Source organism: Cyprinodon tularosa, unplaced genomic scaffold (assembly GCF_016077235.1).
Source record: "Cyprinodon tularosa strain WSP-4 unplaced genomic scaffold, ASM1607723v1 ctg25, whole genome shotgun sequence".
NCBI lineage: Eukaryota > Metazoa > Chordata > Actinopteri > Cyprinodontiformes > Cyprinodontidae > Cyprinodon > Cyprinodon tularosa.
The window spans coordinates 1103717-1122173 of NW_024038928.1; the positions used below are offsets into that span (position 1 = coordinate 1103717).

Here is an 18457-nt window from a genome sequence, read left to right on the forward strand (position 1 = left end):
AAAGCATTCCACAGTCTGTGTGCGGCAGCTTGGAAAGACCTGTCTCCTCTCGTCCAGGGGCCATTAACAAGTTCTCTCTGCAAGCAGAAAAGAGAGTCTTAATCCAGATCGCAAATTTAAGAGGGAGCCTGTCCGTGCAGGGCTCTAAAGGTCAGGACCAAGATTTTAAAGTTTATGCCTTATTCAATTGGAAGCCAGTATAGAACTTTGAGGACAGGAGTCATGTGGGTTCCTCTTAACCTGACTCCGCCAGATGGATTTGCTCTGCATATCCATCTGGAAACCTTCCGAGAAGTAAATTTGGGAAGGGGCGAAAATACTGGTTAGCTGATTGGCCTATGTTGGTGATAGACGGGCCAAATAAACCAATCAGATCAACGAAGCATATGACGTACTAACAGCCAGGCTAGTCGGGAGAAGAGCAAAAACATCTTTTCCTTTGAGAAAAGCCTCCAGAGCAGTGTTTTGCTCTTCTTTCAGTGAAGAAATACTCTGTAATTCCGATAAAACTTGTTCGATAGCCACGCTAACGCTAGTTTCATCGGCTGAAGCCGCCATGTTCTTTAGACTGAACTGTCACGCTTCTCGTTGCGTCACACTTCAACCTGCCTCAAAGCCAACGCTGATTGGGCGTTCGTTTGGTGAACTGCTCCAAATTTTCTTCAACGGAGAGTCTCCAGACTGATTAGCGAGTGAAATCTTGAAAGCTCGCGAGATCAGGATGGTCTCACAAGGCTAGGTTCCTCTGGTTGTGCATGTCAAGATCCTTGCTGCAGAATTTTGCTCTAGCTGCAATCGAGCTAAGCCTTTTTTGTTCAGACAAGTGAACAGGATATTGCAGTAGTCCAAACGTGATGACAGAAATGCATGGATCAGCATCTCAAGGTCATTTTCAGAAACTACATTTCTGAGTTTTGTGATGTTACGAAGTTGAAAGAAACTGTGTTTTATCAGTTGTTTTGTGTGCTGCTCCAGAGACAATTCCTCATCAATTAAAACTCCCAAGGTTTCTCAAAGTGCATTTTGTCACCTGGTTTAAGTCACAAGAGCTGCTTAATGCCAGGAATAAAATAGTGAAACTAGTTTTAATGAGATCTTTAGCTTTTTTGTGATCAGCATCTATTAACACTGACACTTTTGTAGAAGCTAGGGGGATCAGCTGAAGGATGATGGATCTCTCTTTGACTTTAAACTAACATTCAGCCTTAAGCCTACCTTAGCTTTCATTACAAAAGCTTGTATTATATTGATTTAAGTTTAGCAGTTTAAATGTCTTTTTTGTTGTTGTTTATTTTGTTTTAGCTTAGATCTGTTCAGCTAACCGGATGTTGATCTCAGTCCCCACCTAATCATATTTAAGTTTTTCTAAGCAAAATTTACAATAGAATCCAGAAAGGTTAAATCCGATCAGCCGACAGACTCCAGCTCCAAACACTCCACTGTTATTGAAGTGAACCTACAAAGATGTTAAGTGATCACATTTCTGACAGAATCAGAGGTTTGAGCTTTTTAATCTATAGCTACGATCTCTTGTTTCTTTCAGCCTCCTTCATATCGTTTGTAGGGGACTTGCAGATTGGTATTTCCAGGACGGATGCTCGGTCCTGGCTGCATGCTGCCACCTGGCTGTCGACAACATCCAGGTTTGCATCTTGCTCATCAAAGGCTACGTTTACACTGCAGGTCCTAATGCTCAATTCTGATTTATTTTTTATTTTTTATTCTGTGAGGCAGTTCACATGACCATATCAGATTGTGTCTGTGAGGTGACCCACATGCTCAGAAAAACAAAAAAAAGACGTGTCAGAAGTCTGCATCTATGGATGGCTTTAAAGCTGTTAAACTGTGGAAGTAGCCGGATGATACAGCAGACCACAGGAGAAAGAGGGCTAAACTTTTAATTACATATTTCTGTGAAGCACTGGCAGAGACATCTCCGAGGGCGCTGACATGCCTTGACATACCAGAATCTCTTAAAATGCTGGCATATGGTAAACTTTCTATGTATTTTTTTTTCAATTCTGGGCGTATACATAGCGTATTTATAACTAGTCCAGAACTTATGTCCAACGACAGCCTAACTTATGCATAACGCACGATCGTGTAATGCCAATGAATTGATGCACAAGCCAATGTCCTGAGGGGCACAGCGATGCGCCCAAAGGCGCCCGGCTAGGGCTGTCACAATAACCGCACAAATGAAATATATCGCAATATCAAGAAGCTCAACGCGCTACAAAACCAGCCACCGCCATCACCGCATCTTGGGACAACAGCTGAGAAGGATACAATGGCAGCTGCACTAATATCAAAACCAAATGTTACTTCGCCCCTAGGGCTGGGTACCGAACTTCGGTACTTTTATGGTACCGACCGAAATGCTTCGGTTCTACAGAGTATCGAAACATGCCTCGTCTTTCGGTACCAAGTTTCGGTGATTGGCTGGAACACTTAAGGTGATTGCGTCATCCAGGAAAAATACACAGGTGGTCACGCCTACAGCCAGGGTTCATGTGTATCTATTGTGAACTGGTTGCAGCGTCGCGGAACCCCTTTAAAATGCCCCCCAGGTCAAAAGTGCGGCTTCACTTTATTAAGACTGATGCTAATAGTGCACAATGCAATACATCGTGCACGGAAATAATTTAAGAGCAGAAAGTCGCTCTGTGTTTGACTGCAAGAAGAGCGGACCGCAGCCAGCGCGACCATCCTCCTCTCAGCAGCCCGTGGGCAGAGCAAAGCCAGAGCGGAGTGAATCATGCTGCTTTCAAACTGGACGCAGCAAAATCTCGTCTGCTGCTTCATTTTTGCTGCTTGTACCAGCTTCTGACGCGCTGCTGAAGAAGCTTTGCTGCTCTGGCTGCGCGGTCGCAAAGTGGGTCAGACGCGCGTTGGGCGGAGCTACTCTATCCTTTATTTGCCTTGCAGCTATATTTGCTGTGATCAGTGGGAATAAAGTAGTTTTATTATGTTTTTAAGTGGGAAAATCCACCTGAAAACGTAATCAGTGCAGTCAGTTCATCCTGCCTTCAATATTTCTGTCGGAGCCGCTCAGACCCCCCCCCATACCAGCGGTGCGCTGTCAGTAGGATCCCATTCAACGGGCTTGTTTGTCAGACATGGTAATTTTTCTAAAGGAAAACTGCTAAGTAAAAAGGTCCTCACAATGTAACAGTGAATATTAGACACTGAATTATTTATTTTTTTATGTAAGAGGAAAAATGTAAATGGAAAAACATAGCTTAAAATAAAACTCAAGATTTGTACTTTTTTATGTTGTGTAATTTTCTTTTTTTTCGAATTGATATTATAAAACTGGTATCGAAAAAAGTATCGTTCAGGAACCGGTATCGAAGTGAAGGTATCGGTATTGGTACCGGAACCGAAATTTTTTTAACAATACCCAGCCCTATTCGCCCCTTTGGGAGCATTTCGGTTTTCAACCAAATAAAAAGGGGGAGCCTGACAATTTAAATGAGGCAATTTGTAAAAATCTGCGGCAAAACTGTTTAAGTAAAACGTGGAAACACAACGAATGTAAGGGCTCATTTGACTAGCTGCCACCCAGCTGTTACGGCGCGACTACCGCCGCCTCCTGCCACACAGAGTCGTGCAGCGGCTCATGTCGGTGCCAGCCACAAGGACATGGCTGAGCTTTATATTGCCGTCATTTGTTTGTGTGTGAATTAAGAATTATGGTGCGTGTTATCATTTAATTTTGTATAGGCGCACTTAAGTAAAAAAAAAAATAACAAAACGGGCACTTTTTTTTTAATGAAAGATTCTGCAGTCAAATTTGCCTTTAAAAGTTCTGCCTTCTTCTGAATCTTGTTAAGTTCAGTCAGAGAAATGAGGCATATATGTGCCATTACTGCCCTTTGATCAGTGTTCAATAAAGTGTCGAAAACACATTTGCGAAATAAATAGATAAAAATAAAGAAAAAAAAAGATGGTTCAATAATATTGCATATTGCAATATTTAGCCTCCTTGAAAAATCGCAGGGGAAATTCCTCAACCGCGACAAACCCTACGCCCAGCCTGCATAAATAGATTTCTTTGATTGTGATATTAACCTAGCTGCTGTTTACCACCCGAGAAAGACGGAAAGAAAGAAGGTTTGCAGTCACAGCAGATCCAGAGTAGCCTCGTGAGACCATCCTGATCTCGCGAGCTTTCAAGATTTCACTCGCTAATCAGTCTGGAGACTCTCCGTTGAAGAAAAATTTGGAGCCGTTCACCAAACGAACGTCCAATCAGCGTTGGCTTTGAGGCGGGTTGAGGTGTAACGCAACGAGAAGCGCGACAGTTCAGTCTAAAGAACATGGCGGCTTCAGCCGATGAAACTAGCGTTAGCGTGGCTATCGAGCAAGTTTTATCGGAATTACAGAGTATTTCTTCACTGAAAGAAGAGCAAAACACTGCTCTGGAGGCTTTTCTCAGAGGAAAAGATGTTTTTGCTCTTCTCCCGACTGGTTTCGGCAAGAGTTTGATCTATCAATTGGCTCCTCTTCGTCGTCGCTCTGTTATGTCATATGCTTCGTTGATCTGATTGGTTTATTTGGCCCGTCTATCACCAACATAGGCCAATCAGCTAACCAGTATTTTCGCCCCTTCCCAAAATTACTTCTACGGAAGGTTTCCAGATGGATAGGAGACATCACACTCACTTCCCGCTAACCCTATGATGGGGAAGAAGTCTGGAGGAGTACAGACAATTTCCTCCTGTGAACCCCCTTTTATACCAAAACGCTGCCAATACGCCATTAAACAGTAGCTGTCAGTTAGAAACACGTTCAGCGGTTGCCTTGAAAGCGTCAGATATGTTGATATACGTTGGAGATAAGTTCTTGATAAGTTACGCATAAGTTATGCACGAGTTGCTCATAGGTTTTGGATAAGCTAAACACTACGACTTATGAGTAACTTATACTTAACGAATGCCAATGATCATATACCTTACCTCTAACTTATGCCCCACTTATGAGCACACGCTGGCATACGGCGGGAAGTTTTAAGCATGCGCAAAATTTCTCGCCGTATGTTGACATGTGCCAGCGTGCTTCAGCGTGCTCATAACTTACATAAAACGTACCCATAACTTATCCAACTTATGTCCGCGTTTTTGCCTGATTTTTTATACATCAGGCGTAGGCTGGTCTGAATCGTCAAGGTGGGACAGGGGCTTGAGGAGAAATGTGTTGGTGCAGCTTCTTAGCCAATTGACCTGTCAGGGTATAACCCCTTATGTTCCTTTTGGATCGTTGTACCGGCCAAAATAATTATTAATTCCAGAATTTTATCATCCCTCCATTGTCCACGTCCCTCTTTGCTATCCTCCATGTTTGTTGTCATTGTTTTTGTTCCGCGCTGTCAGTACAGAGTGACATCATCCTCATACTAATTCCAGTATAGGTCACCTGGCTGTCCAAAAGATCGGACCGGCATCGTATTTGAAACCACCTACAAACGTGGCCAAGATCAGATTGGAAAAAGGCCTATTCTATGGGACTTGTTCTGTTCACACAGCGAGGAAGAATCTCCCCAGAGTCACTTCAGGGCAAAAATTATCTGCAGTGTGAATGTAGCCTAAAACTCCTTCCACTTAGAGGATTCAGTGGTTTCTGAAATGTGAGCTGTGTTCTCCAGGAGGCCATGGTCAACCTGATCCGTGGAAACGAGCTGGAGTTGGCTGCATTTGTTGGACTCGTCCTGGGAGAGGCTGCCAGTCAGAGCACGGCTTATTGCCTTGAACTGTTGGCGAGGAAGTACATGACCCCCTCAACATGGTAGAGCTCCAAACCAACCCTGCTACTACCACACATCACTCTAGAGCTAAATCACAAAAATGTTTGATGATCTGCAGATCACTAAAAGGGATTAAAACTGTGAAAACTTCCTCTTTTCACACGCAGGGAGCTTTCAGTTGACCTGCTGCAGATGATTCCCGACAACCATATTTTACTGGCTAAGCTGTGTACATTTTACCCAGGAAGCTCTGCGGAAATCAACCAACTGCACGAGAGGGTGGGTCACTTAGACACACACTTCAAGTGAAACAGAACATATGGACTCACCATATTTAGTGGTTCTATTTGAATTTGGATACAGACGATGATAAAAAGGTCAAACTTGTTTCTGCCAATTTGAACACTAAGACTCTAAATGCATGCAGCTGCAATGAAAGCACCACGAAGCATAAACATAGCTCTTAAAAAACACATATGTGTTCAAATAGGCTTCTTCAGTTCATGGGTTACACAATAAAGGAAGATTTTTATAATTAAACTGCACATATTATCTGTATTTTATTGTTTCTTATAGGGATGCACGATATAATCGGCCCCCTATCGGTATCGGCCTTAAAACTGAATATCGGACATCGGCCACCCCACCGATATTAAACCCGATATTTGATCAGCTTCTGAGTTTCTAAAGTCTAAAAAAAAAAAAAAAAAATACTACTTCTTCTTCTTCCTCAAAAACTTCTTTTTTACAGACTTAAAAACTTCTAAAGACGAGGGAAAAAATATTGATACATTAAAATATCACAATATCTTCATATGCTGATATATTGCCATTTAAAAACACCATATCAATCTCTTTTACTAATGAAATATTGCTATATGTCATCGTTATGCTACGAAATCCCCCGAAAATTCACGAAATTTTGCCATATTTTTATATGTTGATATATTGACGCGGCATCGATCGATTTTACTAACAAAATCTCACAAGAATTTGCAAAATATCACGAGAGTTTGTAACAGAACGATGAAATTTCACGAGATTTTGAAAGTAAAGTAGATCAATACCGCGTTTTTAAAAATCATTTTGACATCAGCATATGAAAATATATTTGAGTATATTATTTTTCAAAGTGTCAGAAATGGATAACAAAACTGCTATTTTCAATGACAATGACATCGGCTACATGAGTTTTAAAATATCGGCATATCGGATATCGGCCAAAATCCCAATATCGTGCATCCCTAGTTTCTTAGTATTTATTGATGTCCTCATGGAATAAATGAATGACCTGACATTACAGGCACTTATTGCTGTGGTTGTCAAACTTTTCTTCCTAGGCCCTCCTTTGATTTACAGAAAAAGTCTTCACGCTGTTAAGTTCAATGTTTAATAAAAGTATCTTTTTTTTTTAAATAAACCTCACAATTCCATTCATTTCTACCTAGAATTTATTGAGACATTTTTCACCACAAACAACACGATAAACTGCCATTTCTAGACCTGACCATATTAAAACTGATTTTTTGTTGTTGTTAAAGTGTGGTCTTCCTCCCATGGATGAATGTAAGACTCTGGCAGAAGAAGCAGTGAGCAGCGGAGATCTCATCTCTGCGGTTAAGTTCCACCTGCTCAGCTCTGAACCTGAAGACGCCCTGACGATAGGCATCGGTTATGTCAAAGGTACCGACAGCGTTTGATTATATGATGGATTTCTGTCCTGTCTCCTTTCTAAAAGTCCATCTCTAATGTTCCTGCTGATCAGAGCAGCTGTCTGGATCTGATTGGACGGTGGATGCCGTTCATCCAATCCTGGATCTGATGAGCTACATTCGGACCGAGCGCCTCGTCATGGCCAAGATGACAGAGTGAGAACACAGTTGGACTCCTGTTTCAGCATTAGAACATATTTACTCATGGCCGCAGGAGAGAGAGATTAAAAAAATACTTTTGCGGAATTTATACATTACTTAGGAATATTTTGGGAAATTATTTTAACTTTTTTTATTTTACTATTGCATTTTTTTATTTTTTTTATTTCATTATTTTGAGGCCTAATCAACACAAGTTCGCAAATTCTTCTTCATGTTTAATTGATTATTGTAATAATTGTCAGCTAATTTAGTAATGGATTAACTGGATTGAACTGGAGTTGTGGGTTAGTGTGGGTTAATGTGGGAAATTCTGCAAATATTTGAAATGAGTTTGGATATCAGGAAAGCTTTAAAGCCGACAGCTTTGAGACTATAGAGAATTTAACTATCACCTGTTAATGAACAGCTTTATATTAAGTGTTTGAAGTGATAAAAGTGTGTTTGTCCCTGCAGAGCGCGCAGCGAGCTGTTGATCCTGTGTGGTTACATCGGAGCTCTGCTCGCCATCAGAAGAAACTACTGCAGCATCGTTCCTGCTCTCTATGAATACACCAGGTAGACTTCCAGCACCTTTAAACCCACAAAAAGGCTTTTCCCTTACCTCCATGTTTTCAGGCATCTTATGCATCTTGTGTAAATCTGCAGAGAGCTCAGATCCACTGGAGACGCTCATGTTTAGATTAGTACATAATCCAATTAATTTATAATAGAAATACAATGAAAAGAATATATATTTCATTCAATTAGTTAATTATTGATGTTTGAATTGGGATTACTGACTAACTGCCTGTATTGAACAGCCAGACTTTATTCTTCAATATTTTATTTTATTAATTATCATCATGCAGAATGTGTTTAGTTTTAAAGGAAAGTCCGGTCAGCAAGGAATGATCAGTGGATCATTATCTATACCTAAAACTAATACGTTCGCGGTGATTTAATGAATTTAGGGTTAATCAGTAAAAAAATAAAAACAATCATTTTGGTCGTCTTCACTGAGTTCGGGAAACACTTCACTCCTGCCATCTTCCAGCAGTGACATCACGGTGCGGTAAGCCTATCGCCATTATCCCCGCTTTACAGGCAAAATCAATGGGAACTACTAGACACATCTGCAATCAACAACAATTATTGAAGATTTCCAGAGGACTTCACCATTGAAATTCACCAGAGCTATAGTGAAACTGACAATGCCCATGTGCATGGCAGTTGGATGATGGAATACATCGGGTAAAAGTGGAAAAAAAAAAGACTTATTTCCCCTTTTCGATTCCTGATCCTCCACGGACGGGTTCGTCGTCGGATTGCCAACTTGAAGAGGGAGGATTTGCCATCAAATTTGTGGACAGAGAAAAAACACGTAATCTGTAGCCAATATTTGGAAGAAGAATGTTTTCAAGATGACTTGGATAATAGCGCGTTGTGACAAACACCAGATACAGCACTGGGACTTGATCAACAGCCGATACCGCACCGTGACGTCACAAACCAGTAGGTGGCAGTATTGTTCTTTGACCAACATGGATGTCTCCAGTAAAGCACATTAAATTGAAAATTACTCTTAATTAAAAACCTGTATTATTTATTTAACAGTATGGAATAATTTCATATTTAAAGTACTTTTAGAAGTTTGAATTCTGAATATGAGCGGACTTTTCTTTTAAACTAGATGTTCTGTCATGAGTCTTTCTTCAAAACTAAATCTTGATTCAAGCTATAAATGGAAATGATAACAAAGGTTTTGAAATTCAGTGTATTTTTAGATGATGTGAGTAGCTTAATGACACTACTACAAACCAGTGGCGGCTCGTGAAAAATATTTTTGGTGGGGCTGATATAGCCTAGTGTATGTCTCCAACTAATCCAGAATAAGAATTTAAATAAACAATTGGACAATACATACAATTTAACAGTAATGATTTAATTTACTATATAATAACAGTAACAGTGATGATTTTGGTCACTGTGACGGAGTTCTTTGGCCTCCAAGAATCCAGGCTCAGTCGGGTTACCGGTGTTGGTGATTTATTGTGCTCAAAAACTCAAAACAGGGTGCAAAAGAAACTAAACATATACAAGATACTCTGGGCCTCAGCCTCCCTCCAGTTACCAGCAATGTAACAAAGAAACAGAAAACAAAAATGGCCGCTCTTCTTCCCACAGCCCTCATTAAATAGTTTTCTTCTCATAAATCAGTTTTGTCACGTGTTGGTGAAGCAGGTGAGTCCAATCTTCACCGTGAATTAACCTGTGCAGATTGGACTCACCTGGTTAATTGGCTGGGTAGATTAAATACATGACATGGAGATGACTTGTTGACTCCACATTGCCCATGTCTGCCTTATGGCAGTTTAAAATGAAGAAAAAAAAAAAAACTCCTGCTGTTAGTTCAGAGATGCTTGGAAGGGTTGTTTGGATGTTACTGCAGAGGTTTGTGGGAATGGTTTGTGTGAACATCCTGAAACCTTATTTTTTATGCTTGTTTTGTAAAGAGATGATCAAGAAAGCAGCTAAAATCGACCTGGGGTCTATCTCAGTCGGAGCTACGCAGCCCCCTTGCATAAAATCGTGTCGGTGTGATCATCCCCATTGACTTTCAATGAGAGCTAAACACCACCACCTTGTCCGACGCGATTTTCTGTCTGATCAGACGCCAAATCGAATTCGGTGTGTTCTAGACTCTTGACAGGGCTGCCCTCTGTCACCGGTCCTGTTCATAACCTTCATGGAGAGGATTTCTCGGTGCAGCCAAGGACAGTTTGTTGATCTGATGTGTTAATGCTGATTCGCTCCAAACCTACAGCATGCATTTGGGGGATTTGCAGCCGAGTGTGAAGCGGACGGGATGAGAATCAGTTCCTTCAAGTCCAATGCCATAGTTCCCGTCTCAAGTTGAGGAGTTCAAGTATCTTGGGGTCCTGTTCATGAGTTAGGGCAGAATGGAGCAGGATATCAATATGTATAAATACAGCCGTTGCCGCTCTGCAACCAGGAGAAACACATGAAAGACGTCATTGTTTAAACTGTGGCCGTTTTTTTCAGTTGTTTGACGTTTTCAGGGATGTAGCTTGATAAACATCTCCTGAAGGTGGTAATCAGGAAGCAGGCAACATGTTTAGGTTTCTGGTTTTATTGAAAGCTTTTCCTATCTGTCTCTCAGCCAGCTGCTGAAGAGGAGAGAGGTCTGCGTCCCTCTGAAGATCGAGCAGCTGTCGGTGGAGATGGATGCATGGAGGGCGTGCACGCAACCCGACAGCAGGTAGGTTAGCGCCGCCGACTGGTCTCACCAGCATCAGAGAGAACGGAGAGCCTAGAGGGGCAGAACCAAGCTTCCTCACGAGGGTCATAGGTAGCAGAAGATAACTAAGGAGAAGCAGATGTCGAAGAGGAATTACCACGGCAACCAGTTGGCTGCAGTGACAGTCTTTCTAGAGGACGAGCAGCTCTGAATGATGATGATGAGGAGATCTGGGAGATATTTAATGATGAAATATAAAGTAAAAATTAGGAGATGAGAAAGTATCTTGTATTAAACACTTAAAATGAAAGATAATGATGAAAATAATGTAGACAAAGGCAGAAGATGGAATTGCTTTTAAGGGGTTTGTTGGTAGCTTTTTAATAAGTCGCTTTAATTTAGCTCTAGAAAGGACTGTTTTGTGGTCCTAGGTCCAGCACACCGGCCAGCTGCTGCCCGGCATGCGTCTCTGATTGTCCTCTCTCCTCCTTCCATCTCCAGCAGTTAGCCTAAAGCAGTGGTCGCTAACCAGTCGATTTAAAACCATCCCTGTAGATCTTGATAATGGTAGAATAAAGCTGGCACGTTAACTGTTGCCAAATGACAATATATACGACACTTTGTCATTCACCAGCAGGCTGTGGCGGGAAGGTTGTGAACTTTGATCATGTTGGTGAAGGTTCTCAGTCATCAAGGTCACAGTTGTTCCAAAAAAGTAAAAAAAAACAATCCAGCTTTTTTTATTTAGTCTTAGTCACAACGACAAAAATCTATTTAAGTCTTAGTCATATTTAGTCATTGCCTTCCCGATTTTGTTTTAGTCTTAGTCTCATTTTTGTCATTTTAGTCATTTAGTCAACACTGTAAATAATATAACTTCTCTACACTCTGCTTTTTTAAACATATATATCACACTGTACAGAATAAAAATTCTTCAGACAGCTTCTCCTTTTCTCTATTTTATTTATATAACACTGTAGGAATAGAACTTCTCCACACACTGATTCTCTTTTTAACATATATCGGCTTGTTTCATCATATCCACAAAGTCTTCATCCTCAATGGTCCTTGCAGGCAGGCCAGAACGCCCAATCCACTTTGCCATTGAGTTTTCCGGGGCTTGCTGCTCTTTGGCGTCAGGTTTGTACGGTGGGGGGGCTCCTAAAATCTGTGCAACAGACTTCCCTTCCTTCCCCAACCTCTGATTTGGCTGTTGTGTCACTGTGTAAGGTATTTAGTTGGGAGGAAGAAATTTAAACGATTAATATCCAGTGTATCAGTAGAACATCTTTCTTCTATGAAAGAGAGACAGACAGGTACAGACACAGGAAGGCACACACAGACAGCCACGTACATGCCTGCCCGCACGCACACAGGCACACACACATTCACATGTATGCGCCCACGTGCGCACAGACACACCCGTTCCTTACCTTCTTCCATATGGCAGAATGTTGGCACCTCAGATGTCGCTGTGTTCTTCCCTGTCATTTTGAAGCCGCAGACTCCTTGGTGGCGTCCTTCCTCCGGTTTTTTCCTTCGCGTTGTAAATGAAACAGCAAATCGTACACCGGTATCCGAGCCCCACGCAGTGACAACTCTGCTAGTACTGACCGAGTGGCATGAAGCACTGTGGGACAGGCGCAGTGTAGGGACAACAGTGCAACAACGTGTAATCTATGAAGCTCAAGAAACATTATATTAAAGGAATAGTACACCCAAAACATGATTAGCCTTCATTTTCTACTCACCCCCATGTTGAACAACACTCTGGAGTACTTTTTTGATATCTCAAATGCATCTGGAGATCTGGGAGGCTTCTTGCTGTCTGCTGACATTCAAATAATGGAGGTCTATGGTGCCCGAGGCAGAAAGGTCCATAAAAGTCCACAAAAAACGTGTCAATATTCCTCCATACTGCTCGTCCAATGTATTCCAAGTGTCCTGAGTGGGTAGCGTCCATAATTTACTCGAAACAAAGTCATTTAGAATGTTTTAGAGCCTAAACAGTAGTGTATAGGATTTCCTAAAAGCGCGTTCATGAGTCTACAGAAAGCGCAGCAGACCAAACCAGATGAAAGTGCGCATTCGGGAAAAAGGGGTGTTGACGAAATATTTTCATCATCGTCCTAGTTTACGACATTAACACTGTACTGGACTTTGTTTCCAAGTTTGAAGACGTTTGGCCAGGAAACTTTTTCAATTAAAAATGTCGGAAATAGCGTTGAGTTCGAGGCTTTATACAGTAGCCCAACAAAGCCTTGTTTTGGCTTAGAAAACATGCAATTGGAACAGGTCTGCCCCTTTGGAATGGGGGTTGTTGTTCCTTTTATTAGCCTGTAATGCCTCATACCTGTCTATGTCTCTGAGCGGGGGTTGTTAAAGGGAATTGTTGGCCTGGCTGAATAGGCGAGGTCTTCTGTTCCCATGTAAAGGGGTTATGGTTGCGTGTTATCATCGCAACCCTAATGCATGCGCTAGGCTTACCACACCGAGGCGTCGCTGACGGAAGATGTCATCAGTGATGTGTTACTCTACTTGGTCAAAAATGGCTGCTCCCAGACTCGGTGATCGCAACGAAAATTATTGCTTTTATTTTCTTACCGATTAATGCTAAATTCATTATTAGTATTAGTTTTAAGTATAAATAATTATTTATTGATCACTCCTTGCTGACTTTTCCTAAAAAAACAAAAACTGATGGTGAGAAAATGCCAAAGTAAGATGTGACTTTGGATCCTTGTTCCCCTGTCAGTGGAACATGTTCCTATGGACCTTTCTAGAACATCTCATGTCCTCGTTGCTCTGCTGTCCCCCCTGCAGAGGTGTCAAGTAACGAAGTATAAATACTTTGTTACCGTACTGAAGTCCACTTTTTAGGTATCTATACTTTTTACTCCAATAATTATTTTTCTTCCTACTTCTGACTCCTACTCATTACATTTTCACACAAGTATCTGTTCTTTCTATTCCTTACATTTTTAAAACAAATGTTACTTGTTACTCTTGGTTTCGGTTTAATGTTTATAAATATTTATTTCATGTCATGTGCGCCAATCAATGCGGATCATTGGCTCCATTCAGGCATGGACTGGTAATCGGGCGTACCCGGCATTTGCCCGGTGGGCCGACGTGCTGTTTGGGCCTGCAGACCCGACATGTATATTAATAATGTTTATTATTATTATTATTATTATTATTATTATTATTATATATCTGCCTCATTATATTTGCATAATGCATAAAGAAAAATAAAATCAGCAGCGCGAGGGTCTCTTCCGATCATCCAGCCCTTACCACAGGCTGCTGCAGCCCATTGGTTATCATCCCTGTCAGTCTAAAGGGCTAGGCCAATCAGAAAGTAGAAAAACATCTACACTCTCCATTGGAACTTAGTGCAGCGGCGTTCACGGTAGTAATGGATAAGAAACGCAAGGGAGGCGCAGAGAAACTGACTGAAATGTTCCCAACAGCAGGCCCTTCATCTGCTCCGGTGTCTGATGTAAAATATGATGGTGGTGGTTGCAGAGATCCCAAGTCTCCCGGAAGTTCCAGGAGTCTCCCTGATATAGGTAGTTGTTCATTGATGCCCGCGAGTCGGATAAATTATCCCGGATTTTAGACTCTGCGAGGTGGTGTTTTTTTAATGCGAGTGAGAGCGAGCAGGCAATACAATAATTCATGCATCATGTGCGGATTAGAACTACTGCGATTGTGCAGACAACAAGAGAGTGCGGGGTGTGTGGAGGAGGAGGTTGCTGGTGAAACCTCAGCAGTGTATCTGTCCAAAGCGATGCTCTGATCAGAGAGCTGATTGGATCAGTCAGAAAAACAAGCCAATAAGTTTCAGTTTACTCTTTTACAGTCACCTCAATTTACAGCAGAAAGTCTAACCCTAACCCATGTCTAGTGAAGGTGAAGAATGATGGACTGCATGAATGGGGCACGGTGCGGCCACGGGCGTCAGCTGACCCAGTACTATACAGGGGCACAATAGGGCACCAAATAAAATGCGAGCGCACAGAGCACGTGAGCAAAAAAAAAAAGAATGGGGGCAATTATTTATTTTATAAAAACATGGGCACAGATAATTAATGCAAGCATTCGAGCAAATATTTTATGGCACTTATTTATTATTATAAAGCATCATAAATAAGATTGTACAATAAGATTGTTATTTTCTGCATCAGGAAATATCTACCTGAAGCAAACTGAATTGAATTCCCTGTTTATCTCTAATCCACTACTGATGAAGGCACAATTGATCTTCATTAAGCATCTCCCTGAAATGAGTTTTTGGAACTTGGGATGTCTGCGGTTGTAGTGGAGGCGACGGCGAACCGAGTCAGTGCGGCCGAGGAGAGACATGGCGAGAGAGATGAGAGCAGACAGCAGGAGGAAATAGATTACTTTGCCCGTCCTGATCCTTGTCTTTTACAAAGCTTTTTGAATCACCACCCAGTTGTGCAAAAGGTATTCACCACTAAAAATGCAACCAACAGGAGGTGGCTCACATATTTAGTTTTGTATGTATTGCATTTGGAAAGACTACTGACACAAGCTCATTTATTACTGGGATGTCTGATTGGAGGCATGTGCACCAGCGCACAGAAGAGCAATTTGTGTGATTGACTGTGACTTTTCTTTCTCCCTCTCTCTCTCTCTCTCCCTCTCTTGCTCTCTCTCTCCCTCTCTCTGATCTAAAAATTGTTGCTGTGCTGTGGTGGGGTTTACATTTTACAGTGTTAATAAATTAAGATTTTAGAAATATTTTAAGTGTCCACTCTCACTAATTTCCATGAACCAGGCCTCAAGGTATTGCACAGTTGGTATACACGTTCAGTACACCAAAAAAAAAAGTGGTGGGCCAGTCTAGTCCAAAATGCCAGGGCCGATTTATTTTGTCCCAGTCCACCCCTAGCCTGACGTAGTCCTACTCAATTCTAGTCAGAATATGAGTCTGATACTGCTCCATAGAGCTGTGATTATGGGGCGTGTTTTGAACGAACCAGGAAAAAAAATGCCTCTGCAATCAATTGGATAGATCTAAAACCAATAAGAGCAACGGAGTGTGTGACGTATGTTAAGCGATGCATAGTTGTTGTCAACAAAAATCAAAGCGTGCAGTTGCACGCCTAGAATTAGAAGATGAGCCTTGATCGCGTTTCTCTGTTCCTCTTTTAAAATTAATTTGCTGTCGATATCTTCTAGAACAGACCTAATAGCCGAATCTACACACCTCAACTCTCCGGCGGCAGCCATTGTTGTTGTCACCCAAGCGCGCTTTGGTGACGTGGTTGATTACGTTACTGTTGATCAACTGTCCATCATCGTATAAAGCCCGCCCTGACAATTTGATTGGATCGCCAGAGAGTGGGCGATCATACTCGCGCTACTGTTGAGCAATGCCAGACCGAACTTCCCGACCTCAAACCTTGCGGGCGGGACTAAGTTCGGAAAGGCACCCAGGCTAGTCCACCCCTGGCTTCATCCACATCTAGTGAAAACTAGTGTAATTGGATGAGTCATATAACGCAAACACTCATTGGTTAGCTAAAGGAAATCATCAGAAGCAAGCAGGTGTTCTTCAAACTGCTAACGTGAATTGTCTATGCCATGCTACAATGATGGATTCAGAAAAAGATGTTGAAATGTCTGAAATGGCGGACACAGGTGAGAGTCTATCGGGAGATGGAGACCAACAAGACCTCCCTCATCCTTGGCCTTAAGAACGTTTCGATATAGTCGAAAAATTGAGCTTTTAATTCATATAGTGGCATCTGGCTGTTTTTATTTGGAGGTAACTTTATACTTTTATACTTTAAGTAGTTTTTGGAGCACATACTTTTTCACTTTTACTTGAGTAAAGAGGTCAAGTTGATACTTCAACTTTTACCAGAGTGTTTTAACTGCAGTATCTGTACTTCTACTTAAGTAACAAATGTGTGTACTTTTGACACCACTGCCCCCTATCAGTGACAAACTGAATATATCTACATGCATGTCTGTTTACAGTCAACCATCAGAGAGCCAGTCAGAGGAGTTCAGCTGCCTGGAGAGGAGAATTCTGCCAACAGAATCAGGTAACCGTCCAGAATTATTCCAGCTGGTTTGTTCAGATTCACAGGTTGAAAAGATCCATTATGTAGGAAAGCAGAAGCAGACCTGTCTGGATTCATCTGAGGTAAGCGAAGGCATTCCTGGTTTTGGACCATGAAGTCTCTAGATGAGTTCAGCTGTTTTCACGTTGCTCTCTGATTGGTCCTCTTGTACACGTGATGCGGAATGACGATCCACTGACGGGCGTTTCCTTCTCTCCCCAGCTACCTTGGTTCTGAACGGAGCCGATTACGTGACTGGCTCAAACCTGCCGAGCCACTCGGACCTTCACCTGTCCTGTTTCACCGGACACAGGATCCAGGTGAGCCTCTCTAGGCGTCTGTGTTCCTCTGAGTGTTTACTCTGACGCTGACGTTCTTGTTCTTTCAGGGTCCAGTGTTTTTACTGGAGGACAATAAATCTGCCATTTCCCTAAATGATGCGTTAATGTGGGCCAAGGTGAACCCGTTCTCCCCGCTGGGAACAGGAGTCCGGATCAATCCCTTCTAACCTGGAGAGGAACCTGAACACAGAAGAGTATTAACCGAGGATGACAAGCTGAGCGGACAGGAACATTTCAAATGACTCGCAGTGGAAAGAACGTAGATTATTTTTAACCTCTAGGGTTCTGCTTTTCAGGACTACATTTAATTACAAAAACCAAACATTTTACACCAAAACGTTCCATCATGTCAAGAAAAACTAAGCATAAGTGATCTGCCTGTAGATCCAGCAGCTTTAAGTACCTTCCTAGGTAGAACCCTCTTTAAAGGTTTGTAGAACCCTCTTCAGCAGGGCCATGAAGAAAAGAGAGTTCTGACAACTCCATTGTTGATGATTGGCAACATTTCAAAGACCAATTTAACACACAGAGCTTCAGTTGTTTGTGGGAAGTTAGCCGCTCATGCTAGCATTGCCATAGACATTAGCAAACCATGCTAAACTCCTGGAAAAAAGACAACAAGTCATCATTATCACATCGTTCTCTCTGCTTCTACCTAGCATTAAAAAATAAAAATGAATGTGTGAGATGGATAAAACGGAAAGTTTGTTAGATGCACAGCTATACAGAATACAAGGCATACAATAAATACAAATGTAAAGAGGTAAGTTATTTGTAAGACTACATCCATTTATACTTAAAACCCAGAATACCCAGTTTAGGGTATTCTGATTGTCTTTGGTCATATAAACAAAACGTTAGCATTAGGGATGCACGATATAATCGGCCCCCTATCGGTATCAGCCTGTATCGGCCTTAAAACTGAATATCGGACATCGGCCACCCCACCGATATTTAACCCGATATTTGATCAGCTTCTGAGTTTCTAAAGTCTAAAAAAAAATAAAAAATACTACTTCTTCTTCTTCCTCAAAAACTTCTTTTTTACAGACTTAAAAACTTCTAAAGACGAGGGAAAAAATATTGATACATTAAAATATCACAATATCTTCATATGCTGATATATTGCCATTTAAAAACACCATATCAATCTCTTT

General features: G+C 41.6%; 1 protein-coding gene across 1 annotated transcript in view; it reads left to right on the plus strand.

The window, feature by feature from the left end:
* wdr17 (WD repeat domain 17) overlaps positions 1-18060 on the plus strand; it is a 65153-nt gene extending 47093 nt beyond the window's left edge. The window contains exons 23-32 of the mRNA XM_038288202.1: positions 1544-1643; positions 5648-5787; positions 5914-6025; positions 7288-7429; positions 7512-7614; positions 8074-8175; positions 10781-10879; positions 16874-16941; positions 17182-17279; positions 17348-18060. Coding sequence (XP_038144130.1) covers positions 1544-1643; positions 5648-5787; positions 5914-6025; positions 7288-7429; positions 7512-7614; positions 8074-8175; positions 10781-10879; positions 16874-16941; positions 17182-17279; positions 17348-17467 — 1084 coding nt within the window. The 3' untranslated portion in view covers positions 17468-18060. The remainder of the gene's footprint in view (positions 1-1543; positions 1644-5647; positions 5788-5913; positions 6026-7287; positions 7430-7511; positions 7615-8073; positions 8176-10780; positions 10880-16873; positions 16942-17181; positions 17280-17347) is intronic.
* Positions 18061-18457: the final 397 nt, after the last annotated feature.